A 23,310-nucleotide genomic window follows, 5' to 3' on the forward strand; every position below is an offset into this window, starting at 1 on the left:
AGATTGGAATGGTTTCTATTCCAGTATCAGAGGAAGCAATTCTGGAATAGGGGTGGCTAGCATGTAGCCCAGTACTCCTAGGCTCTTGTGTATCCTTTGAATCTTCTGTGGTGTCTTCAAGCTAAAGAACAACCCTAATGCGCCGGGTCCTCTTGCAGTTTGTCACCCATCCATGCTGGGTTAGTGGCACATTGTTTATTGCCTTTGGCTTTTTCTTGGTGCAAACTAGGATATTATAGAGCAGTGATCCCCAACCATTAGGCGCCATTTTTACATTTCTGGCTCGGAGACGTTTTACTCCAAGAAGAGCCTCCTTCAGCCTAGCAGTCCACAAGGGGCCACCAAATCACAATTCTTATTTGGCATCTCCAAAGAACTTTTTTCATGCTTGTGCGGATACATATGAGTGTGGGTCATGAGTTAAAAAAAAAAAAAAAAATTCAGGCACCACTGTTATAGAGGGAGAGTATACAAACAATGCTCATTCTGAAGAGTCAGGCTCCTGCTCAGTAGAAAGCCCGTAGGGGAGGGCACTTTCCTGGCAGTGTCCCTCTATGGGGATGTGTATATAAGTCTTGGAAGCCAACTGCTTCTTGGTCATTATAACTAATTGTAGGTTGTTTATGTGGAATCTCTGCTTTCCTGTGTAAACGGGCACTGGGGAGTCCCTTATTTCTTTACTGACCATGTATAAGTACTTCCATACATCCTAAAGAACTGACATGGGGGGCGGTTTAACATTTAACTTGTAGCCAGGGTTACGGAGTCTGTACATAAATCCTTCGACTCTTTTTTGGTACTTCCAACTCCAGGTACTCAAAATTGCTTCTGACTCCACAGCCCTCCCTTGTGATTGCTGGAAATGAATTTTCCAATGTATATTTATGCCCCACATATTGCTTGTGGCTGCTATAATCAAGTTTCTAAAATGTGAGCATGTTCTGCCCTGGCCCTGGGGCCAAACAACCATCTGTTGGGGGACCACATCAAGAAGCTGGTACGGCCCTGAGCTGACGGCAAACCTGCCCGATCTGGCCAATTTCAGGATGTTGGTCGGGCAGGCCCGTCATTCGTGCCCATACATGGGCCAATAAGCTGCCCAATTGGTCTAAAGGACCCATAGCGGCAGCTAGAATCAGCCTCTGTATGGCCTATTGGTCTGAATTCTATTATAATAAGGGCAATATTTCCCATATGGCAGGCTATCAAACAAAGCACTTAACACAAATAAGATCCAATTTATTAAGGCAAAAATATATAGTTTAGTCTTCATCTCTGTTTATTTGAGTGCACTGGGAGGGAGCAAGTTTGACAGCAGTAGATGGTACCGTTTGGGTTGGATCAGTGGAAGCCGGGAACATAAAGACGTATGGTATGATACTGAGGGCTTCATGATAACAAAGAATAATACAATGCCGTGGTATCTCGGTACCGGGGAGCCGAGTGCAACTAAGTGGTACTTTGATTGGGTAAATAATTTTAACAACTCAGAACTTAAATGAGGTGACTGTTTATGGGGGACGGGATCATGAATTTCAACACTGCAACAAAATGTCAAATTTTGTAGTTTTCTGTGATGTCACTACTGCACTTGTGTTGTGCCCAAGCCCACGGCACTGGCGTAAGCAGACAGGATGTCTATAACTTGTCTCGTTTCTAGCGTTAATCTGGCCTCGTTCAGCCAGTCGTGCACCACCCTTCTGGACTCTCCTTTCAGCTGATTGATGAACTTTGCTGCCAATTCTAGATCCCCACGTTCCACGCAGAAAGAGGCATAACAAAGTAATTTGAAGGTGTCGAGGTCGTCGGGGCTGAGTTCGGTTGGTGGTTTCAGCTCCTTTGGCTCAAAAACAAGAAGGGATTGCAGGTAAGATAGAAAATATTGGTACAAACTGTTTCTGGTTTCATCGATCAAGGCAACCCTACGGGCTAATTTACGGACGGAATAGAAGCGGGCTCTCAGGGACTCCTCGCTGTACACGCCGCGGTGTAAGGATTCGTGGGGAATTGCCCCAGTCAAGGCTTCGGTGAATTCATTGTTGGAGCAGCTGGAACGGATGCCCTGGACCGCAGTTTCAAGTGGTTCCGTGGGGCTATCGCCGGCGGCTGTCTTCATGGTGAACTTCAGAGCTTCCACCGAAAGCCACAAATGATGGGCTTTCCTGGCTTCTTCCTCAGCAGCTGCGTGCCCTGAAACACACGAGCAGAATTCCATATGTGTGAGGGGGATCTGTGATACAGCTGGACACTTACTGTACCAAACCAGGCCTGGACTGGCAATCTGTGGGTTCAGGCAAATGCCAGAGGGGCTGCTGTAAGATGCCATAGACACAGACATTTTCCACACTTACCCTCGACAGCCTGCTCGATGCCCTTCAGTCGGGAATACGCCGTGTTCATGTCCAACGTGAATCCGTCCAGCTGTTCCTGTGCCAGGCGTTTAAACTGCATCTCTTGATCGGACAGTTTCTCTGATAATGACTGGGGGAAACAATAGCTGTTAGGATAAATGTGGTAACCCTCTTGTAAAGGAAAAGTTAACCCTCGGAGCATATTCATGTAGAATTGCTGGCAATGCTCTTTTGAGCACTTCTGCAATTTAGATTTGTTTCATTTTTCTAGTTTTTCTGTTTAAAACAGCGCCACCTGCTGTTCAGTTGGCAAATTTAGTGATACTGCTTGGCTTTTATATGCCAATTTGTCAGGCTCTGGGGATTACATCCCAGGAGTCTGATGCAATAAGAACACGGGGGATGATTTAGAGGCATGCAAGAAAGTTCTCCGATACCCCCCCAGAAAGCTACTAAAATACATAAACCTTTTCCATCTCATTTCACATGGCTGTTAAGTGGCCAACATTACATATATGTATACAAGCAAATATACTCTTCCAAGCAAACAGATGGGATTAGAGCAATTTATCACTGTATGGGCCAAGCTCTGAGTTACCATATAACTCACTGCTGCTCGGCTAATTAACAGCTGATTAAACGCTGCTGTGCCTGGCCCTTTAAAACTACTGACAAAGGCATATAAATAAATAGCAGCAGCTTAGTCAGTTGGTCTGTTACTGTAAGTTGCAGCCTCTAACCTGCTGGAATTCTGCCTTCAGTTCCTGCTCCTGGACATTCAGGACATCCCTTAGGTGATCGCTATGAGCGGCCGCCTGTCTGCGCAGCTGGGTTCTCATCTCTGCCTCCATCACCTCTCGCACTTCCTCCGCCTGCAATAGCCACAAGGGTAATGACATTTCCCGTAACAGTCTCTTTGTGACCTACAGAAAGAGTTGGCCGTTGCTGACCTTTTTTTCCTGCTCCAGGTGGATTTCGGCTCGGTGGTGCTCCAGTGCCTTGGTAACGGCAGCCTCCAGTGCCTTTTTGTCCTCCAGTTTTTGCTTCTCCAAGGCGGCCTCGATATGCTGCTGCTCTTTCACTCTATACTCTGCCAGCTGCTTGTGCAATTGGTCGATGCGCCGGTGGGCGTGGGCTATCAGGGAATTCAGGTCGTCTGCGCTCAGCCGCCCCGCTGCACAGAAAAGGCAGAGTTAAAACCCCAGTTTAGAGCCCACAACAAATACATTAAGCAAAGATTTGCAATAACATTTTAGGGACTCCAGCAGCTTTCATATGCTTCTATAGAGCCCAGTGGGTCTCTGCTACTAGTTATGGCTTTGATTAAATAGTTAAGCATTCTACAAGTCTATGCATTCATCTCTGGATGGCAGAACTTGGCCCCTAGTCCCCTAGGGGGTGGTGTTTTGCAGGCGCGGTCTTACGTTTATTTGCGCCTTAATGCACGCGCCGCGTTCGCTTTTCTTGCTTACGGCGCGTTCGTTCATGCCTTTCAATGTGAAGCGCGTTGCATTTCCACCTCTCTATGTGCGCCGCATTGGGCTCCGGGGGAACGGCGGCGGCCCAGTGCCAAGCAGTACACGGCCCAGCGGTTGGGGACCCCTGCCTTAGACCGTTTTGGCAGCGAATTGGCCCGTGTATGGGCACAACCGACGGGCCTGCCCGACCGATATCTGGCCTGAAATCGGACAGATCTCGATCTGGCAGGTTAAAAAATCTAGTTGGATCGGGGGCCGCATTGGCTTGTTGATACGGTCTCCGGACCAACTTTGCCTATACCCGTCGTTATAATTCGATCTTTTGGCCCCAGGGCTAATTAACCTGGATTCTCCCGATATCGCCCACCCGTAGGTGGGGTATATCGGGAGAAGATCCGCTCACTTGCCATCATCGCCAAGCGAGCGGATCTGAAGGTGTATGGGCACCTTTACTATTCGCGGCCTTACTAAACACCAATCTTTCAATGCACAGACTTTATCCCTATTTTATGAAGTGAAGCCCGGCTATGAGGAGACAGCAGATGAGAATAATGAGGAAACGTAGGAGCACAGTTACACAGGGTACACACATATGGCATGCGTGGGTTTAGACAAACACACAGAGGTTTAGGGAAAGTGACCATTCAAGCGCCTCCTAGTGGTGAATTAATGTTTGTTGTCAAAGAGAAACAAAACTCACCTATATCGGATATTTCTGAAACAGAAAAAGGAAGGGTTGGAAAGGTTAATGCAAGTCAACTCGGGCAAACGGACATTGTACATGCAGCAATACAATGCAGGCAGCACCGGCGCCAATGCACAACATAGGGTTAACACAGACACAACGACAGGGTGCATCCACCAAAGGGTAAGGTTACAGCTTTAAGGGTATAGACTGTATATGTCAGTATAGTACATGGGGATAAACCACAGATGTGTAACACACAGGCTTCTGCTTGCTACACAGCAGGTTACAATGTGATTCCTTATTAACCACCCAGTCCAGATGGACACACATTGCTCATATCGAGGCAGGTTTTCCTTTTATTGTTGTTATATCACGTGACTTATTCAAACCTAGAGGCCAACCAACTGGATCAGTCCAATGTGGCCCGATGTGTGGATTAACATCTGATTGCGCAGCAAGCTTGTGTATAATGGCACACAGGTTGTTTTCTTTCACACTTTCACACTCATGACTCCGCTTTATGGCTGCATTCCCACCAAGGCACGCACAGAACCGACTCACGACTCCGCTTTATGGCTGCATTCCCACCAAGGCACACACAGAACCGACTCACGACTCCGCTTTATAGCTGCATTCCCACCAAGGCACACACAGAACCGACTCACGACTCCGCTTTATAGCTGCATTCCCACCAAGGCACACACAGAACCGACTCACGACTCCGCTTTATAGCTGCATTCCCACCAAGGCACACACAGAACCGACTCACGACTCCGCTTTATAGCTGCATTCCCACCAAGGCACACACAGAACCGACTCACGACTCCGCTTTATAGCTGCATTCCCACCAAGGCACACACAGAACCGACTCACGACTCCGCTTTATAGCTGCATTCCCACCAAGGCACACACAGAACCGACTCACGACTCCGCTTTATAGCTGCATTCCCACCAAGGCACACACAGAACCGACTCACGACTCCGCTTTATAGCTGCATTCCCACCAAGGCACACACAGAACCGACTCACGACTCCGCTTTATAGCTGCATTCCCACCAAGGCACACACAGAACCGACTCACGACTCCGCTTTATAGCTGCATTCCCACCAAGGCACACACAGAACCGACTCACGACTCCGCTTTATAGCTGCATTCCCACCAAGGCACACACAGAACCGACTCACGACTCCGCTTTATAGCTGCATTCCCACCAAGGCACACACAGAACCGACTCACGACTCCGCTTTATAGCTGCATTCCCACCAAGGCACACACAGAACCGACTCACGACTCCGCTTTATAGCTGCATTCCCACCAAGGCACACACAGAACCGACTCACGACTCCACTTTATGGCTGCATTCCCACCAAGGCACACACAGAACCGACTCACGACTCCGCTTTATGGCTGCATTCCCACCAAGGCACACACAGAACCGACTCACGACTCCGCTTTATAGCTGCATTCCCACCAAGGCACACACAGAACCGACTCACGACTCCGCTTTATGGCTGCATTCCCACCAAGGCACACACAGAACCAACTCATGACTCCGCTTTATGGCTGCATTCCCACCAAGGCACACACAGAATGCCGGTGGTAAATGAAGAGAATGTAGCCAATGTTTAGATTCAATAAGTGCCTAGTATGAGCCAGAGGTAAGGCCTTTAGTACTGGACATAGTGTTTTATTATGGGATTATCCAGTGGCACAATAACATGACAGCCCCTTCCCTTTCAGAAGCTGGTGTTCCAGGAAAGGTACGGACACAGCTGCCCATGGCATGACAGTCTGCAGCAATGTAATCGCTATGGGCAAGTCCCCATTGTGGCATCATCCTAAAGAAGTACAAGGACGAGTACAGGGAAAGCCTGATACCTAACCAGCAGAGAAGGTCCTACACAGCGTGGAGGAAACCGGCAAGCATTGAGAAAAGCAAATTAGTAATGGCAGATGAACACCCTATGAAAATATCTGTTACATATTTAAAAAATGTTCCAGCAAAAAGGCTGTAATATTAGCACAAAGCCTCCTTAGGCAGAAGTGGCCAAGTGAAGCGGCACAGGAGGAAGCTCTGTTGCGGTTATGAAAGGAACATGAAGCAGGGCCACGTCAGTCATATTCAGATACCCAGCACCCAGGCATATGGCAAAGGCTGCAAAAGCCAAAGGCGTCAACACCAATCCACTTGCCATCGTGTGACTTACCTGATGTCTCAGTGTGCCCTGAATGACTCACCCCACCCCCCCAGCCATTTATAGGAAAGGACAGAATGTAAAGGCTAGCACTAAGGTATATACAGCCTGGTGTTTGGAAGCCAAAGAAGAATCCTTATATCCCATATGCAGGTATGCCCCATACTCCAGCCCCTACTGTGGTTATGTTTTTATAAGCGAAAGCACCAGTACTTATTCATGGGCGCCTGTGAGACCTACGCTAATACAGCTGCCCCGCAGCACAGCTAATCTCTACATACAGAGTGATGCTCTGATCTATAATGAATGTGTACATGTACGTTCTTTGTGAACTTCCCTGTAATTTCCAACAAGAGTTTGTGTACAGATTTATACACGTGGGAGCGGCCATATTTCGCTCTTCTGCAAAGCTATTATACTTAGAGGCAAATAGTTCTTCTTTGGCTGACATTGCTTCCCATTAGCAGGCATCCTAAAAGAAGTGCCTATGGCTGACGATGGCAATTACCTACAGATCTGTGTGCAGGTTGTGGCAGTTTGAGTTGTATCAATGGGCACCGAATGTTTACACTAAATCCAGATGGGCCTCTTTGCACTGGCTCAGGCCACAATGCACAACATGACAACAAGACTTACTTAATCCCTTCCAGCCAGGCTGTACTTCGGGGGTGATGCTGTCCAACTCGCGCTGAAACTCCTCCCTGGCCAGCGACACCAACTCGTGGTACTGGGCTACGATCTTTGCCTCAGACTGAGCAGCTTGCACCTATAAAGCAAAGTTGTATATTGCTGTAGGATGCTCAGAGCGTGACTGATGGGTCTGTTTCTGCTCCCACATATCCACTATCACTGTGGGCTATGCAAGTACAGGGGCAGGGACTACTGGTTATACGCTTCAGGTTACAAATTCCATGCTGCCCCAGTGACATGAGCGACACAGAACTCTGCAGATCCTCCCTACTTGCTAGCATATACATCTGTCAGTGGCTGCAGAGGCCATGATTTCTCATTGCACATATAAAAGAATAGAGCTATTGGGATCTATATTTACTTTTTTAACAACGTTGTCCAGATCAACAATCATGCGGTGCAAGTTCTCCTCTGCAGAGATGATGTGAGGCTTGGCTCCACTGATAAGGCTCTTCTTAGAATCAGCGATGATACTCTGCATCCGCTCAATCTCCTCCCTAGGAGCACCAACATATTGACACTGGGTCAGTTACATTTCACATTTTAGTCCACAATGTAAAATTAAGCAACTCAGGCTGAAAATAATACACAGGGCACTTTTCAGCTAAAGAACCATAGCTCCAGTACAGATAAGCTGGCCATACACGCACCGATAATATCGTACAAAACCTTGTTTCATACGATATTCGGTGCGTGTATGGCAAGTCGGCAGGGCAACAGATATTGCAGGAGGCTGCTGATATCTGTCAACTCGGGCGGGTTAGAAGATTTTGATTGGGTGCCACTGAAGGCAAAATCTATGTTCAGGGCTGAATCGGCAGAAGGAGGTAAAAAATCCTATTGTTTCTACCTCCATATCGGACAATTCAGCCCTAAACGTCACTGGAGGGTAGGAACGACCGATGGTTGCACAAAGATCAAAAATCACCACGTGTAGCCAGCTTTACTCTTTAGCTGAAAAAGGTCGAATGAGCATCTTTTGGGCACTTACATTCACACAAATAGGAGGCAGAATTTCAAGCAGTTCTCACACACAAAATAAACAAACTTACTAGTAACAGGTAATAGTGGAAAAAAACCACAAGAACATGGGTACTAACTTTGCTTTCAGTAGAGAATCAGCTGCTTCATCAACAGCCTTGCTTCGTACCTTCAGGGCATCTTCCAAATCGCGCCACTGCAACGACTTTTTGTCAGCAGATATCTGTAGCAGATGAATAAGGAGTCTATAATACACTTAGCAGTAAATGGTTTCCACACCCAGTCACGGCATTATGATTGTCACTATTCAGTTGTGTGTGGGGAGGGGGGTCAAGGGTATTTACCTGGGTCTCATCCATGGCTTCTCTGAGCTTCTGTGCATGGAAATCGACAGCCTGCACTGCTGACTCCTGGGTGCCGATAGCCTGCAGTGTAACTCGGGCAGTGTTGCTCAGCGCATCCTCTAACGCTGCAGCTATAGCTAAAAAGTAACAGCACATACATTATTTCCGTGGCCCTTTTGGGGCAGATACATTACAGAAATTGCAGATATAAGGTTATGCTAGCCCAATTTATTGATGATACGTAAATGTGCAAGTGCAGTGGGGATGGACAATATCAGTCAGGTCACTAGGCAAGAAGGGAGAGGAAGCAATGGATATTTGCCGCAGGGGTTTTGGGTAATATAGAAACACACACAAGATTGGTTTAAATCCCCCCCATGGTTTATGTGAGGCCACGCTACACTACAGCACTGTCCCACTCATGGGTTAATAAGGAATACAGTCATGGAGAGCTCATTCTCTGTGCTTTATAGAATGAAAATGATTGGTCAGATGGTCTCCCCTGAAAGTGATGTACTGTGGTATATTAGATTGTCAGCATCCTTACTTCTGTATTTAATTAGGGCCAAATAAGAAAGTGGAATCTAAAGATAAGCATATTCCAACGTAGGCAGTCAGTTAAGGAATCCAATATAGGAGTTACAGGGGGTTTAACTGGGAAGGGGATTTGTATTTCTTCTACTTATGGTTATTCAGAACAGCTAGAGAGGGGAATACATGGTAAAATGGTGCCTGCCAATAGCAGCAAACGAGCACTCACACACTTACATTTAATCCTTTCTTGTTCTTCCTTATCTTGCTGAACAAGGCGAGCCGCCACCTCTTCAGGAGGCCGTTCTTTCAACTTGTGCGTAGCCTCGTGCTCACACTCCTTGCAGTGCTCCTCTTTAAAAAGTTAGAAGATATCTAATTTAAAATGAATGCCTTTAAGTACCATAGCATTAGACTCGAAGCTTGGGTCGCCACCCTGGAAACCGTAACTTCCGCTATGTTGAAACGTTACTACCTGCAGTGACTGCTGGCTCCACTGGCTCTGAGGCTTTGGAAGACTCCTCCTCGTGAACGACTGAAGCCGGAACAGACAGAGCTTCCCCAGTTGCTGAGATTATTTGGGCTACATGCGATGATGCTGCACAAACAGATATGTACACATTAATGTGGGTAGGTTTTACCATACATGAAGGTTTACCCAATGCCAAGTGTCCCACTATTCACCCTAGTCTGCCCATCTCCCACAATAGATTTCCCCCCTTGCTGACATGCAAAAGCAGTTTCTCCCATGCTCCCCCATTCCACCATATGCACCGTTACCTTCCAAATCCACATTTTCCGTAGGTGGGGGAGGAGGAGTTGGTAGACGAGCCTCGACCTTCTCTTTCTTAGGCATCTTGGATTCCTTCATCACTTCAGACACAGAGGAAATCTGAAGTGGGCCCGATTTTAGCTGAAAAAAAGTATAATGCATTTATTTTGTGCAAAGGAATTTGGAAGGACTACTGGAGTACAGTGAATTTGCCTCTAATCGGCAAATGCAAAACTAATTTGCCTTATTATTATTATTAATATAAGAGGCAGGATATATGTCTTACTGGTTTCTTTGGCACAGGCAGACTGGCTGGAGCAGGAGGCCCGAGAGCCAAGTCAAACAGCTTGTCGGAGTAGGGAATAGTCTTCTCAACATTCTCTCGAAATCGTGGGTCCCAGCTGGCGTACAGGACAGTGCCCCCGATGCCTCCGCCTGTGAGCAAGATGCCGGCACCAATGATCTTTGCAGCAGAGGGACTGAAAAAAGAAACAAAGTAGTAAATTGGTCAGACTGCATGCCTACTGAGACTTAGTAAATAAAGGATTAGCTACAAATGGAACCATCATGGATAATGGATGTACATGATTCACCCTGCAGTAATACACGTGCCCTAAAGCAAAGTCATCTGATGCCAAAATATACAAACATGGGCCCATTTACTAACACACGGTGCAGCTTTGCTACCCTTCCTTATGGGGCAGTAATAGGCACATTAGTAAGGCTCCTGTCCATAAAGCCTTATACAGGCCTATAGATTGCTTATACATATCAGAGGCTAAATTGGGCACGCTACATGGGCAGGCCTATAACCACTGACTAAAAGTGTAACTGTATATTATTTCCCATTCCACTAGAGGTTTTAAAAGAAAAACTGGGGTATAACAGTTAAACAAGCTGCAAGAAAAAGCCACACATACCCAGATGATTCAGCAGTAGAGTAGGATCTGGCTGCACGCAAGGGACGGAGGGATACTCTGCTACACAGGCATTCCTAATAGAGAACAAACAAGGAAAATGTATTGATTATGCACAGCCTGAGAGTCCAAATACACAGAGGCACATACATCCCTCCCTCAGGCCTAATAGAAAGGGCAGGTCTATGGCATCTTACAGTAGCCCCCCCGGTGGCATAATCACTATAGGTTTAACTTGCAGGGAAGTGACATCTGGGTGCACTGGGAGCACTGGTATCAAAGCCAATACATTATAGAGGCTGTGTGTAACTGTTAGCACTTCCTTTGAAATGGAAATTCCAGGACATTATATTTCCTATTAACCAGTGCAGTCAGTATGGGAGATCAGTACTGCTCATAGGCCCCGGCAAGTAAATGATGCCAAGTGATGCTGCAGACAAGCCAGATACATTTCCTGGTTTCCTAATGACTCACTGGTTCCACGGAGGCTCAAAGGCGCCTGCCCAGCCCGGCCGAGACCAACCGCAAGAGCAGAGGGTGCTGCAGCAGGATGCCTGGCAGGAATACGTTCCACTAACAGGGTGCCAATTCATGGGTTACCAAGGTTACAAAGGAAAATCCAGCAGAGACACCAGCCGGCACAAAATATGATTAACCCCTCAGTTCCAACAACAGAACAGCTCTACAGTTCAGTAAAGTCTTTAAAATAGCTACATAACATGTTCTTGCTTTACCCCATTCTTTCCCTAAGGTTATTACCTGAACCCCAATTTAGGGAATATTGTGCTTAGAATGTCCTTGTAACCAACTGCATATTAGGCATTTCCCCACAGGGCATTGGGTAGCAGTTTGTACTGGTCTAGAGCAGTCAGAATCATGAAAGCAATCATATCATTGGTTGCCATGAGTTACTAGACCCGGAGCAAAAGTTAGTAAATAAATAAACTCACAAGAGTTTTTATTTGCAAGTAAAGGTCCCCATACACCATAAGATCCGCTCGCTTGGCAACATATCTTCTCCCGATATCCCCACCTACGGGTGGGTGATATTGGGAGAATCCAGGGTAATTCGATTGTTTGGCCCTGGGACCAAATGATCGAATTATAATGACAGGTATAGGCAAAGTCGGTCTGGGGACCACATCAACGAGCCGATGCAGTCCCCGATCTGACTAGATTTTCTAACCCGCCCAATCGAGATCCGGCCGATTTCGGGCCAGATATCGGTCGGGCAGGCCCGTCGGTAGCGCCCATACATGGGCTGATTAGCTACCGAATCGGTCTAAGGGACCCATATCGGCAGCTACTATCGGCCCGTGTATGGGGACCTTTAGAGTGTGTGTTTGCGGTCTGTAAATCATTATCATTAGATACTATTAGTATACTGCAGAATGTTACACTGCACATAAGATAAGTAGAACATGAATGGAAATATTTCCTTTATACACAACCAATGATCAATGGCAACCGGACAAACCCCTGTGAAGGGTACCCCATATATACAGCACAAGGAAGTGTGCAGCCACCAGATCAGGGCAGAAAGCAAACAGCCCCCTCACCCAAACAGCTCCACGTTGCACCTGTACAACTAGTGAAACAAATGTATAGTACATATTAAGGCTCATATACACATGCAATTCTGTGTGCTTAAATCTTATTTACACCGACACCTTGTACTTTGCAGCAGTTCAGCCTGCTCTGAGGAACAGCGCCCAGGGTACAGGGCCCATGGGTAAGTGAGAAGCCTTCATGCCGGCTGTACTGACGCAACCACACATGCAACCCATTTGCAAACTAGCTGATGCCCCCCTGCATTACTGGCACAAATAAAGGCACACACACAGCAATTAGGAAAAACTGGCAACACACACGGCACCACAATTTCCCAAAGTGGATGATAATCTGTCCCCTCACACAGGCTGCAGCTCACAGGACACACAGGGATACAGGCCCGGACTAGGATACAAAATAGTCCCTGGCATTACAAGTACCCAGAGGCCCAAACAGCCCCCCGGCAGCCCAATAAATAGTGACTGTCTGTGGCATCTTACAGCAGCCCCTCTGGCATTCCCAGTACACAGAGGCCCAAACAGCCCCCCCAGCCCAATAAATAGTGACTGTCTGTGGCATCTTACAGCAGCCCCTCTGGCATTCCCAGTACCCAGAGGCACAAACAGCCCCCCAGCCCAATAAATAGTGACTGTCTGTGGCACCTTACAGCCCCCCTGGCATTCCCAGTACCCAGAGGCACAAACAGCCCCCCAGCAGCCCAATAAATAGTGACTGTCTGTGGCACCTTACAGCCCCCCTGGCATTCCCAGTACCCAGAGGCACAAACAGCCCCCCCAGCCCAATAAATAGTGACTGTCTGTGGCACCTTACAGCCCCCCTGGCATTCCCAGTACCCAGAGGCACAAACAGCCCCCCCAGCCCAATAAATAGTGACTGTCTGTGGCACCTTACAGCCCCCCTGGCATTCCCAGTACCCAGAGGCACAAACAGCCCCCCAGCAGCCCAATAAATAGTGACTGTCTGTGGCACCTTACAGCAATCCATAGACTGCCATTTTGGGCCTGAGGGGAGATTTGTCACCCTTGGTTAAATCTGGGTTACTGTGGGTGACAAATCTCCCCAAAATGCTTTGCAACCAGCAGTAAAGTAAGTTGACAGTGGGAAAGCATATACAGTGCTTATTTCCTTGCCCGCGGCAGCCCAGATTTAGCCATGGGCAGAAAATCTCCCCTTGTGCCATAAGCCTTAGAGGGTACCTGCCATTTTGCTGGGGGGGGGGGATAAAAACTGCATTGTGGGTAAAAAAAGATAGCATAGTGACCTATTCATATCAACATCCAAGGGCACGGCTATCAATGGGAGCAGGGTGGCACGTTAAGTAGCATTCCTGCCCCACATTGCTGAGCATTACGTGCAGATTGGGCACTGTGTGCTTGGCATCTGAGTAACGTTCCTCTGTGCCATTGCTGTGCATCCTCCAGCAATATAGGGGAAAGTTAACTGGCTCCTGTTGATATTGCCCCCATGTCGGAGAATTTGTGGGTTCCTGCATGCTGTCAGTAAGCTGTGGAGAAGTTGTTACAATTTGTAACATCAATGTTTTAGTCCCTTCTCCCCTGCCAGGATTTCAAATGATGCAGAAAGAGAAGAACTGTTTTGCAGCTGGATTTCAGCATATAAAATGGTATTTATTCCTACTTTTTGAAGGAACAGATTACAGTGATAGGGATTTGGGGGGTTTCTGTGCTGTGTGGGGCTCTGTAACACATTTTGGCGCAGAAGCCAGAGTTCATCTTTAATATTCTGCAGACTTTATTATAAGCAAATAATTCCGATTTCCTATTTCTCTGAAATATTAGAACAGTACCTTGTATGAGATGGTAACTAAGCAGCACAGATCCATGTGAGTGGCAAAACAATCCTACTGGGTTTATTTCAGCTTTTAATTATTAAGTATGGAGATCCAAATAATGGAAATATACCTTCCCCAGGTCCCTAGTACACCTGTATAAGGATTCCTACCCTGGGCTGGGGTCAGATACAGATTAGAAAGTAGAAGGCAGAGTGCCAACGCTCTATACATCATTAGATCTGCTTCATACAACACAATGTACATATAAAGGGGCAGTTTACATTGAAATGAACTTTTAGTATGATGCAGAGAGTGCTATTCTGCAACAGTTTGCAATTGGTCTTCATTTTTAATTACTTGCAGGTTTTGATATATTTTTCTTTGTGTTCAACAGCTCCCCAATTTTACATTTTAGCAGCTGTATGGTTGCTAGGGTCCGATTTAACCTAGCAACCAGCCAGTGGTTTAAAAGGTAGATGGGAATATGAATAGAAGAGGGCCTACATAGAAAGATAAGTAATAAAAAGACACAATGGTGAAGGTGAAGCAGCGCTTTTATACAATTTATATGGAAGAATGAAAAGATGATATTTTCTCCCAATCAAAAAGCAAACCTTAACTGTCGCAAAAGGCTGTCAAGGGATGCTGGGAGTTGTGGTCCAATAACTTTAACTAAGCTCTTTGCCACTCTCTGTACTGTCCCTGGCACCAGATAGGAGCTAGGCCCTGGGGATGGGACACCAAGCAAGGTCACACCTACAGGCAAAAGACAAGTGGGGTTTATGCAGACAGGGGCGCTCTCGCAGGAGGGTACAATTAGCCACTGAGGCTAAAATAAACTTTAGGCCGTATACAGGCCGTGTGCCCCGGTGACCTAGCCCCATGCCGCCTCACAGTCCCTCGCCACTATAGCTTTCCATTCTACCTGCCAAAATATACATCGCTCATTGGCTTCACAGAACGTCCGTCAAAACAACTAACCACGTTATAGGTCTAACAGACGTCAATCTAACGCTAGCCCCGCCCGAGCAGCGTCATATATTTAACCAAGGGGTAATTGGCTAAAGTGCCAAGGACATTGGAATCTGATTGGCCGGTCAGCCTGCAGCTTGTTAAAGCGGTTGCCTGTAATTGGCTGGAGTGAAAGGAAGTCCTAGGCGCCGCTGACGGCTCCCAGCCTTGGAAGCCGGGGTCCCTTACTTCGTAAGGCTCAGTACTGCTGTTTCCCGGCCTTTAGGCGATATCCTGTCAGAATCCATCCCCGCCCATTCTCCCAACTAGAAGCTCCCTCACTGCAACACTGTGTACTCTTTCGCGCTATCCACTCACCTTGGCGAGCACCGCCGCCTGGGCCTTCCTGCACACCCGCAGCATGTTCTCCGGTGTGATGGGGAGGGCAAGCTCCGGGAGCGCTCTCAGTACGGCATGAATGGAGGCGCGGTCCGTGTAGCACCTCTAGCTCCGCCTACGTCATTCGCCGGGGTACGCCCACTATGGCATGACAGCTTGATTTTTTTTTTAATTCAACAGCTTTATTAATAACACTTCTGAGAACAAGATAGGGATTTGCGTATCCAATACGGGTCTCATGGCTGGGGCATGCTGGTACTTGTAGTTCCTAACAGGGATATCGTGTGTTGTGGTTTATCGCAGTGTTATAGAGTTTGTACCACATGACTTTTCGCACTACGTATTAATAAAGGGGACTTTCACCATGAAACTGGCTTTTGCGCAATAAAATGTGGTTAAAATAAACTTTACACTCTCTGTGCAGCTCTGTGATGGCTGAAAGCAGTGCCTGCCTGGTTACAGTCTGTGCACCGCGGGTTCTGACTCACAGCAATGTAGCAGAAGCAGCTGATACACCTAGAGAACTATCCTTTGCATAGTTTCACAAGTCACAGCTGTTTCTGTAATAACTTTGTGTAGAGTGTAAGCTCTTTTGGGCAGGGCTCTCTTCACCTCTTGTACCGGTTATTGATTGCTTTATATGTTACTCTGTATGTCTCCTTGTAGAGTGTAAGCTCTTTTGGGCAGGGCCCTCTTCACCTCTTGTATCGGTTATTGATTGCTTTATATGTTACTCTGTATGTCCCATGCATACCTCCCAACATTTGAAAAATGAAAAGAGGGACAAAAAGATTTGGTGCGCGCAGCGCGGCAATTTTTTTGACCACACCCTCTTTTGTGACCACGCCCCAATTACCACACCCCATTAAAAAAATACTCCTTTTATATAGTTAAAATGGCGGGATCAGACGCAAATGTGCTATACTCTCATACTGTACTGCCTAAGGGAAACATTATAGCAACTCCTACATATAAATACAAATATAGAGAGAAGGCAGTGAGTTATATGTGAGTTATAACTATGTACCAGTTTTGCCCCCCCATACACAGGTGCCCCCCATACACAGTGCCCCCATACACAGTAGCACAGCATGTCATGACACTCATTGTTGCACAAGCATTACAGTGTATGTATAAGGCATACATTACAGTGAGAAGTATAAGGCAATATCCTTTCAGCAATACTTTTAATAGAAAGCAAAATGTATTTTAGATATTAATGAATGCAGGGAGTTGTAGCAAACTAACATGGTTAAGCTAATTACCCTGCAGGTAGTATTATAGATGATACACTGACCACCATCAGGGTTTTGTCCTGTACCAGTAAGGAAGACTGGGGTTAAGGAAATGTTGGCCTAAAGGTTCAGGATAACTCTGGGTAGGGAGGTTATCAGAAGGAGACAGCTAAAGAGAGCTCAGCAGTGAAAGAGGTGTAGGGGGTAGCAGGTAAACAGCTTAGTGAAACTTGTACCGGGCAGGGCCGGATTTCTGTTTTGGGCGCCCCGAGGCCACCCCTGTCGGTCGTCCCCTCCCCACCCGTGCGCATGCGCGAAAGCGCCCCCAGTGCGCATGCGCGAAAGCGCGCCCTCCTGTGCGCATGCGCGAAAGCGGCCCCACCAGTGCGCATGCGCTCTTTAAAAATGCCATACGGAGCAGTGGGGAGAGGTCCCGACTGCTCCGTATGGGAGCCAAATTTAATTTTTTTTTTGCGGCGGGGCGGCATGCCGCCCCTAAACTTCTGCCGCCCTAGGCCCGGGCCTTTGTGGCCTCTCCACAAATCCGGGCCTGGTACCGGGAAGGGGGGAGGAATTGGTAGGAGTGGGAGACAGGGAGGCTTCTGTAGTGAGCTGCTACTAACATACATACTGGCAGCAGGGGAGAAGGAGCCATAAAAGAGCAGAGGGCAACAGCAATAAATCCATCCTGTCGGCTTGGAATCTCCGTTGCAGCGTTCACATCACAATCTTTCTGTGCTTCCCGGAGCAGTCTAATCATGACGTCACAGTCACAAGCGGGCAATTGAAAAGCGGGACATTTAAACAAAAATCCGGGACAGCGGGCTGAGTAATGAAAGTCGGGACTGTCCCGCGAAAAGCGGGACAGTTGGGAGGTATGCCAATGTATGGAACCCACTTATTATACAGCGCTGCGGGATATGTTGGCGCTTTATAAATAAATGCTATTAATAATAATAATAAATGACTAGTTTTATTTGTTTTACCTGTCAACCATGTTTTAAAACATTAGAAGGGGTTATCTAGTATAAATAAATTTAAAGCAACTGGACTTGTTTGGTGATCATTGAAGACATTTCACTACTCATCCGAGCAGCTTCTTCAGTTCAACTGACTGGTATGGGAAGCCCTCAGCATATGTACTCTTCCACTAATCCACTCACAATGGCACTATGTAACTCTTCAGAAAGGTGGTAGAAGGGGTTCAGCACACTGACACAGAGGTGATTTTCTGAAGGGTTTTAGTCCTGCCCAACGAGAAATCCCCAGCTATGTCCTGAGCACACCCAGGGGGCAGAGTAACGTTGGCCGTGGGGTTGGGGCAGTGCATCATGGCAGGTCTGACTGGCAATCTGTAATACCAGAGGGGCTGCTGTAAGGTGCCACAGACAGTCACTATTTATTGGGCTGGGGGGGCTGTTTGTGCCTCTGGGTACTGGGAATGCCAGGGGGGCTGTAAGGTGCCACAGACAGTCACTATTTATTGGGCTGGGGGTGCTGTTTGTGCCTCTGGGTACTGGGAATGCCAGGGGGGCTGTAAGGTGCCACAGACACTCACTATTTATTGGGCTGGGGGGGGGCTGTTTGTGCCTCTGGGTACTGGGAATGCCAGGGGGGCTGTAAGGTGCCACAGACACTCACTATTTATTGGGCTGGGGGGGGGCTGTTTGTGCCTCTGGGTACTGGGAATGCCAGGGGGGCTGTAAGGTGCCACAGACAGTCACTATTTATTGGGCTGGGGGGGCTGTTTGTGCCTCTGGGTACTGGGAATGCCAGGGGGGCTGTAAGGTGCCACAGACACTCACTATTTATTGGGCTGGGGGGGCTGTTTGTGCCTCTGGGTACTGGGAATGCCAGAGGGGCTGCTGTAAGGTGCCATAGTCACTCACTATTTATTGGGCTGCTGGGGGGGCTGTTTGTGCCTCTGGGTACTGGGAATGCCAGGGGGGCTGTAAGGTGCCACAGACAGTCACTATTTATTGGGCTGGGGGGGGCTGTTTGTGCCTCTGGGTACTGGGAATGCCAGGGGGGCTGTAAGGTGCCACAGACAGTCACTATTTATTGGGCTGGGGGGGCTGTTTGTGCCTCTGGGTACTGGGAATGCCAGGGGGGCTGTAAGGTGCCACAGACAGTCACTATTTATTGGGCTGGGGGGGGGCTGTTTGTGCCTCTGTGTACTTGCAATGCCAGGGACTATTTTGTATCCCAGTCCATACCGGCCTCATGCCCTAGATCTGTCCCAGGCCAGTCCCCAGCTTCACATTACTATTTCCCCTGGAAACCATGGGCGTCTATCTGTGCTGCCCTTATGGTAATCTGGCATGGACCTATATAACTATATCTACTCTGTATTATTATATACTCTGTATAACCTATCTATTCTATACAGTGTGGCAGAATGAGGGATTTTGTGGGAAAGAGAAGCAATATTTCTGCCAGCAGCTCTAAAGGTGCCTATACACCATAAGAACCGCTCGCTTGGCGATGTTGGGTGGGAGCGATATTGGGAGAATCCAGGCTAATTCAATCATTTGGCCCTGGGGGTATAGGCAAAGTCTATACCCGAGATAGAGATCTGGCTGATTTCAGGCTGGATATCGGTCTGGCAGTCCTGTCGGTAGTGTCTAAGGGACCCATATCAGCAGCTAGAATCGGCCCGTGTATGGGGCCCTTAAGGTCAATGCTGTTTAATTAACCTCGCTTCTGTGTTATAAATATTAATGCACTGAACCCAGTTTTTTGGGTTCGGCCGAACCCCCCAATTCCATTCCAAAAGATTCGGATGAATACTGAACCGAATCCTAATTAGCATTGGGTAAAAAAAAAAAATTCACGCGGACATTTACCCCATCCAAATTCTAATTAGCATGTGCTAATTAGGATTCGGTTCAGCCAGGACTGTGGATTCAGCCAAATCCTGGCCGAATACTGAACCGAATCCTGGATTTGGTGCATCCCTAGTTATAAAAGTGTCTGCCTCCAACTGACTAGGCTGCCTGTGAGAGGAGCGAGGAGCACCTCAGTGAAACTGCTCTGACTTGAAAGCCACAGTTTGCTAAACAGATTCTGTTGTGTGGTTCCTTCACTGACAATCAGCCATAACAGGAATAGGACCTATTATCCAGAATGATTGGGACTTTTCCAGATAAGTTGTCTTTCCTATCTTTTCTTAGTGATTGTGTGTGATTGTGCTTGTGGTACAGACAGCAGCCATTGCAGGAGCCGGGATATCACTGTATTGCTACATGCAAACCATCTAAATGATAACATTTAGATGGCTGGCCGGTTGGACAAGTAATCCGGCGCTGCCCTTACTACTTTGCCCTTACTACTTTGCCCTTACTACTCGGACACAAGCTAGTGTGCAGGTGTGTTAAAAGAAATGGATGCCTAGGCTTATACTCGAGTCAATAGGTTTTTCCAGTTTTCTTAGGTAAAACTAGGTACCTCGGCTTATATTCGGATCGGCTTATATACGATAAATGTAAGGCTGTCATTCACAGCAGTGGCTGAAAGCCGGTAGCAAATTCTTGGTTTGGTGTGACAGTTCATAATGATAAGCCAGAGGTGGGCGGAGCTTCCAGTAAAGTGGGGTGATGGTTGTGGCTGGATAAGGTCAGTTTGAAGCTGCTGGCATGTTTATTGAGAACATAAGATCGCTTCTACATCACCTGTTGGATTTCCCCAAAGCTAGACGTGCTATTTATTATGTTTTGTTGGTTCTGTACCAGCCCAAGGCACCAACAGCCCTTTAGCAGGGAAGATCTGTGTCTCTTAATATGCCCCAGTAGCCCCCCATCTTTTCTGCTTGTGCCCAGCATGCACTTTAGGCTGCTGCCACTTACCTGAGCTTAGGGGCATCACAGTACAATGGTAATTACATGGTGCCTCAAAAAACAGTGAATTCTGGTCTCTAATTGAATTACCAACCCTAGAGTATCAGCTTCTATGACAGATAAACATCATTCTCTACTTAATTTTTAATGGCCTGATAACCTTAGCTTGTCAAGAGCCGCCCAGGGCACACTGAGCATGTCAAAGTCACTGACATGGTAAAAGGTGGACTAACAGGATACAAGATGGGGAGCTACTTTGGACAACTGTGAAGGCCTGAATCATTACTGTTATAGGCCTGTTGCACCTTTAGGCTGGCTCAGTAAGGTTAGCGTATAAATACTAGGCAGATTCATAGTTAAGCTATCAGTGTAATTATATTAGCAGGACAGTGTCAGCTGGGGCAATTTTTGGGAGCAAAATGTCCACGTTTTGGTGCGGCTGGGCGGCATGTCGCCCCCAGATTTGTGCCACCCTAAAAAATCTGCCATTTTTTCTGTTTTATGCTTGGGTTACATTGGCTATCAATTTAAAGGGGTTTGCACCTTAAAATTAACTTTTATCTGATGTAGAGAGTGATATTCTGAGACAATTTGCAATTGCCCTTCATTTTTTATTATTTGTATTTTTTTAATTATTTGAATTAGCTTTTTGTGCAGCAACTCTTCAGTTTGGAATTTCAACACCAATCAGGTTGCTATGGCCTAAATGATCCTAGTAACCAGGCAGCAGTTTGAATAAGAGGCTGGAATATGAATAGGAGAGGAGCTGAATAGAAATATAAGTAATAAAAAGTAACAATAAAACCGCAGCTTCACAGAGTAATAGTTTTTGGCTCCCGGGGTGAGTGACCCCTCTTTGAAAGAGGCAGAAGAGTTTAAAAACTATATAAAATAAAAAAATGAAGACCAGTTGAAAAGTTGCTAAGAATTGGTCATACAGATATAGGACCTGTTATCCAGAATGCTCGGAACCAAGGGTATTCCGGATAAGGGATCTTTCCATAATTTGGATCTCCTACCTTAAGTCTACTAAAAAATCAATAAAACATTAATTAAACCCAATAGGATTGTTCTGCCCCCAATAAGGGGTAATTATATCTTAGTTGGGATCAAGTACAGGTACTGTTTTATTATTACAGAGAAAAGGGAATCATTTAACCATTAAATAAACCCAATAGGGCTGTTCTGCCCCAATAAGGGGTAATTATATCTTAGTTGGGATCAAGTACAGGTACTGTTTTATTATTACAGAGAAAAGGGAATCATTTAACCATTAAATAAACCCAATAGGGCTGTTCTGCCCCCAATAAGGGGTAATTATATCTTAGTTGGGATCAAGTACAGGTACTGTTTTATTATTACAGAGAAAAGGGAATCATTTAACCATGAAATAAATCCAATAGGGCTGTTCTGCCCCCAATAAGGGGTAATTATATCTTAGTTGGGATCAAGTACAGGTACTGTTTTATTATTAGAGAAAAGGGAATCATTTAACCATTAAATAAACCCAATAGGACTGTTCTGCCCCCAATAAGGGGTAATTATATCTTAGTTGGGATCAAGTACAGGTACTGTTTTATTATTAGAGAAAAGGGAATCATTTAACCATTAAATAAATCCAATAGGGCTGTTCTGCCCCCAATAAGGGGTAATTATATCTTAGTTGGGATCAAGTACAGGTACTGTTTTATTATTACAGAGAAAAGGGAATCATTTAACCATGAAATAAACCCAATAGGACTGTTCTGCCCCCAATAAGGGGTAATTATATCTTAGTTGGGATCAAGTACAGGTACTGTTTTATTATTACAGAGAAAAGGGAATCATTTAACCATGAAATAAACCCAATAGGACTGTTCTGCCCCCAATAAGGGGTAATTATATCTTAGTTGGGATCAAGTACAGGTACTGTTTTATTATTAGAGAAAAGGGAATCATTTAACCATTAAATAAACCCAATAGGGCTGTTCTGCCCCAATAAGGGGTAATTATATCTTAGTTGGGATCAAGTACAGGTACTGTTTTATTATTACAGAGAAAAGGGAATCATTTAACCATTAAATAAACCGAATAGGGCTGTTCTGCCCCAATAAGGGGTAATTATATCTTAGTTGGGATCAAGTACAGGTACTGTCTTATTATTACAGAGAAAAGGGAATCATTTAACCATTAAATAAACCCAATAGGGCTGTTCTGCCCCCAATAAGGGGTAATTATATCTTAGTTGGGATCAAGTACAGGTACTGTCTTATTATTACAGAGAAAAGGTACCTGTACTACAATATACTAAGTTACATTAACTTAAAGGTTATCTACTTGTTTAAGTAATTAAATATAAAAAAAAAAAAAGAGTCCTCCTTCTAACATAGCAGGCCGAGGCGTCCGGTTTAGCAATCCCTGCCCCCTGAGACATTATCAATAATAAACAGAGAATGATTTTATTTTACATGACGTCAAAGCAATTAAAAACAATGGCGTAAGAGCACATTGTGCAGCTGATAATGGGAAATGCGTAGCCCACACAGAAAGTGTTGCAGGGACCGAACCATTCCACTCAGAGGGGGGGTCGTGTACTAA

At 46.3% G+C, this 23,310-nt stretch overlaps 1 protein-coding gene across 2 annotated transcripts; it reads right to left on the minus strand.

Moving 5' to 3' along the window:
- Window positions 1–1,218: 1,218 nt before the first annotated feature.
- immt (inner membrane protein, mitochondrial) lies at window positions 1,219–15,814 on the minus strand. Of its 2 annotated transcripts, XM_002937276.5 has the most exons (15): window positions 15,642–15,814; window positions 10,952–11,025; window positions 10,318–10,510; window positions 10,040–10,172; window positions 9,735–9,857; window positions 9,497–9,613; window positions 8,729–8,865; window positions 8,504–8,607; window positions 7,765–7,900; window positions 7,350–7,479; window positions 4,530–4,544; window positions 3,302–3,525; window positions 3,092–3,223; window positions 2,352–2,481; window positions 1,219–2,190 (listed from the first exon to the last, which is right to left on the minus strand). In XM_002937276.5, the coding sequence occupies exons 1-15, from the start codon at window positions 15,684–15,686 to the stop codon at window positions 1,583–1,585; spliced, it is 2,301 nt and encodes a 766-aa protein (XP_002937322.2). In that variant the 5' UTR covers window positions 15,687–15,814; the 3' UTR covers window positions 1,219–1,582. The 2 variants fall into 2 exon arrangements, with proteins under 2 accessions (XP_002937322.2, XP_004911341.1); XM_004911284.4 differs by lacking the exon at window positions 4,530–4,544.
- Window positions 15,815–23,310: the final 7,496 nt, after the last annotated feature.

The sequence above is a fragment of the Xenopus tropicalis genome, chromosome 1 (assembly GCF_000004195.4).
Source record: "Xenopus tropicalis strain Nigerian chromosome 1, UCB_Xtro_10.0, whole genome shotgun sequence".
Taxonomy (NCBI): Eukaryota; Metazoa; Chordata; class Amphibia; order Anura; family Pipidae; genus Xenopus; species Xenopus tropicalis.

Excerpts from the sequence above, each read along its gene's own strand:
- immt (XM_002937276.5), bottom strand. The coding sequence starts at position 15,686 with ATGCTGCGGGTGTGCAGGAAGGCCCAGGCGGCGGTGCTCGCCAAG. Across the intron at positions 10,173-10,317 it reads TGCCTGTGCCAAAGAAACCA|CTAAAATCGGGCCCACTTCA; the intron begins GTAAGACATATA and ends ACTTTTTTTCAG. Across the intron at positions 3,224-3,301 it reads ACCTGGAGCAGGAAAAAAAG|GCGGAGGAAGTGCGAGAGGT; the intron begins GTCAGCAACGGC and ends TGGCTATTGCAG.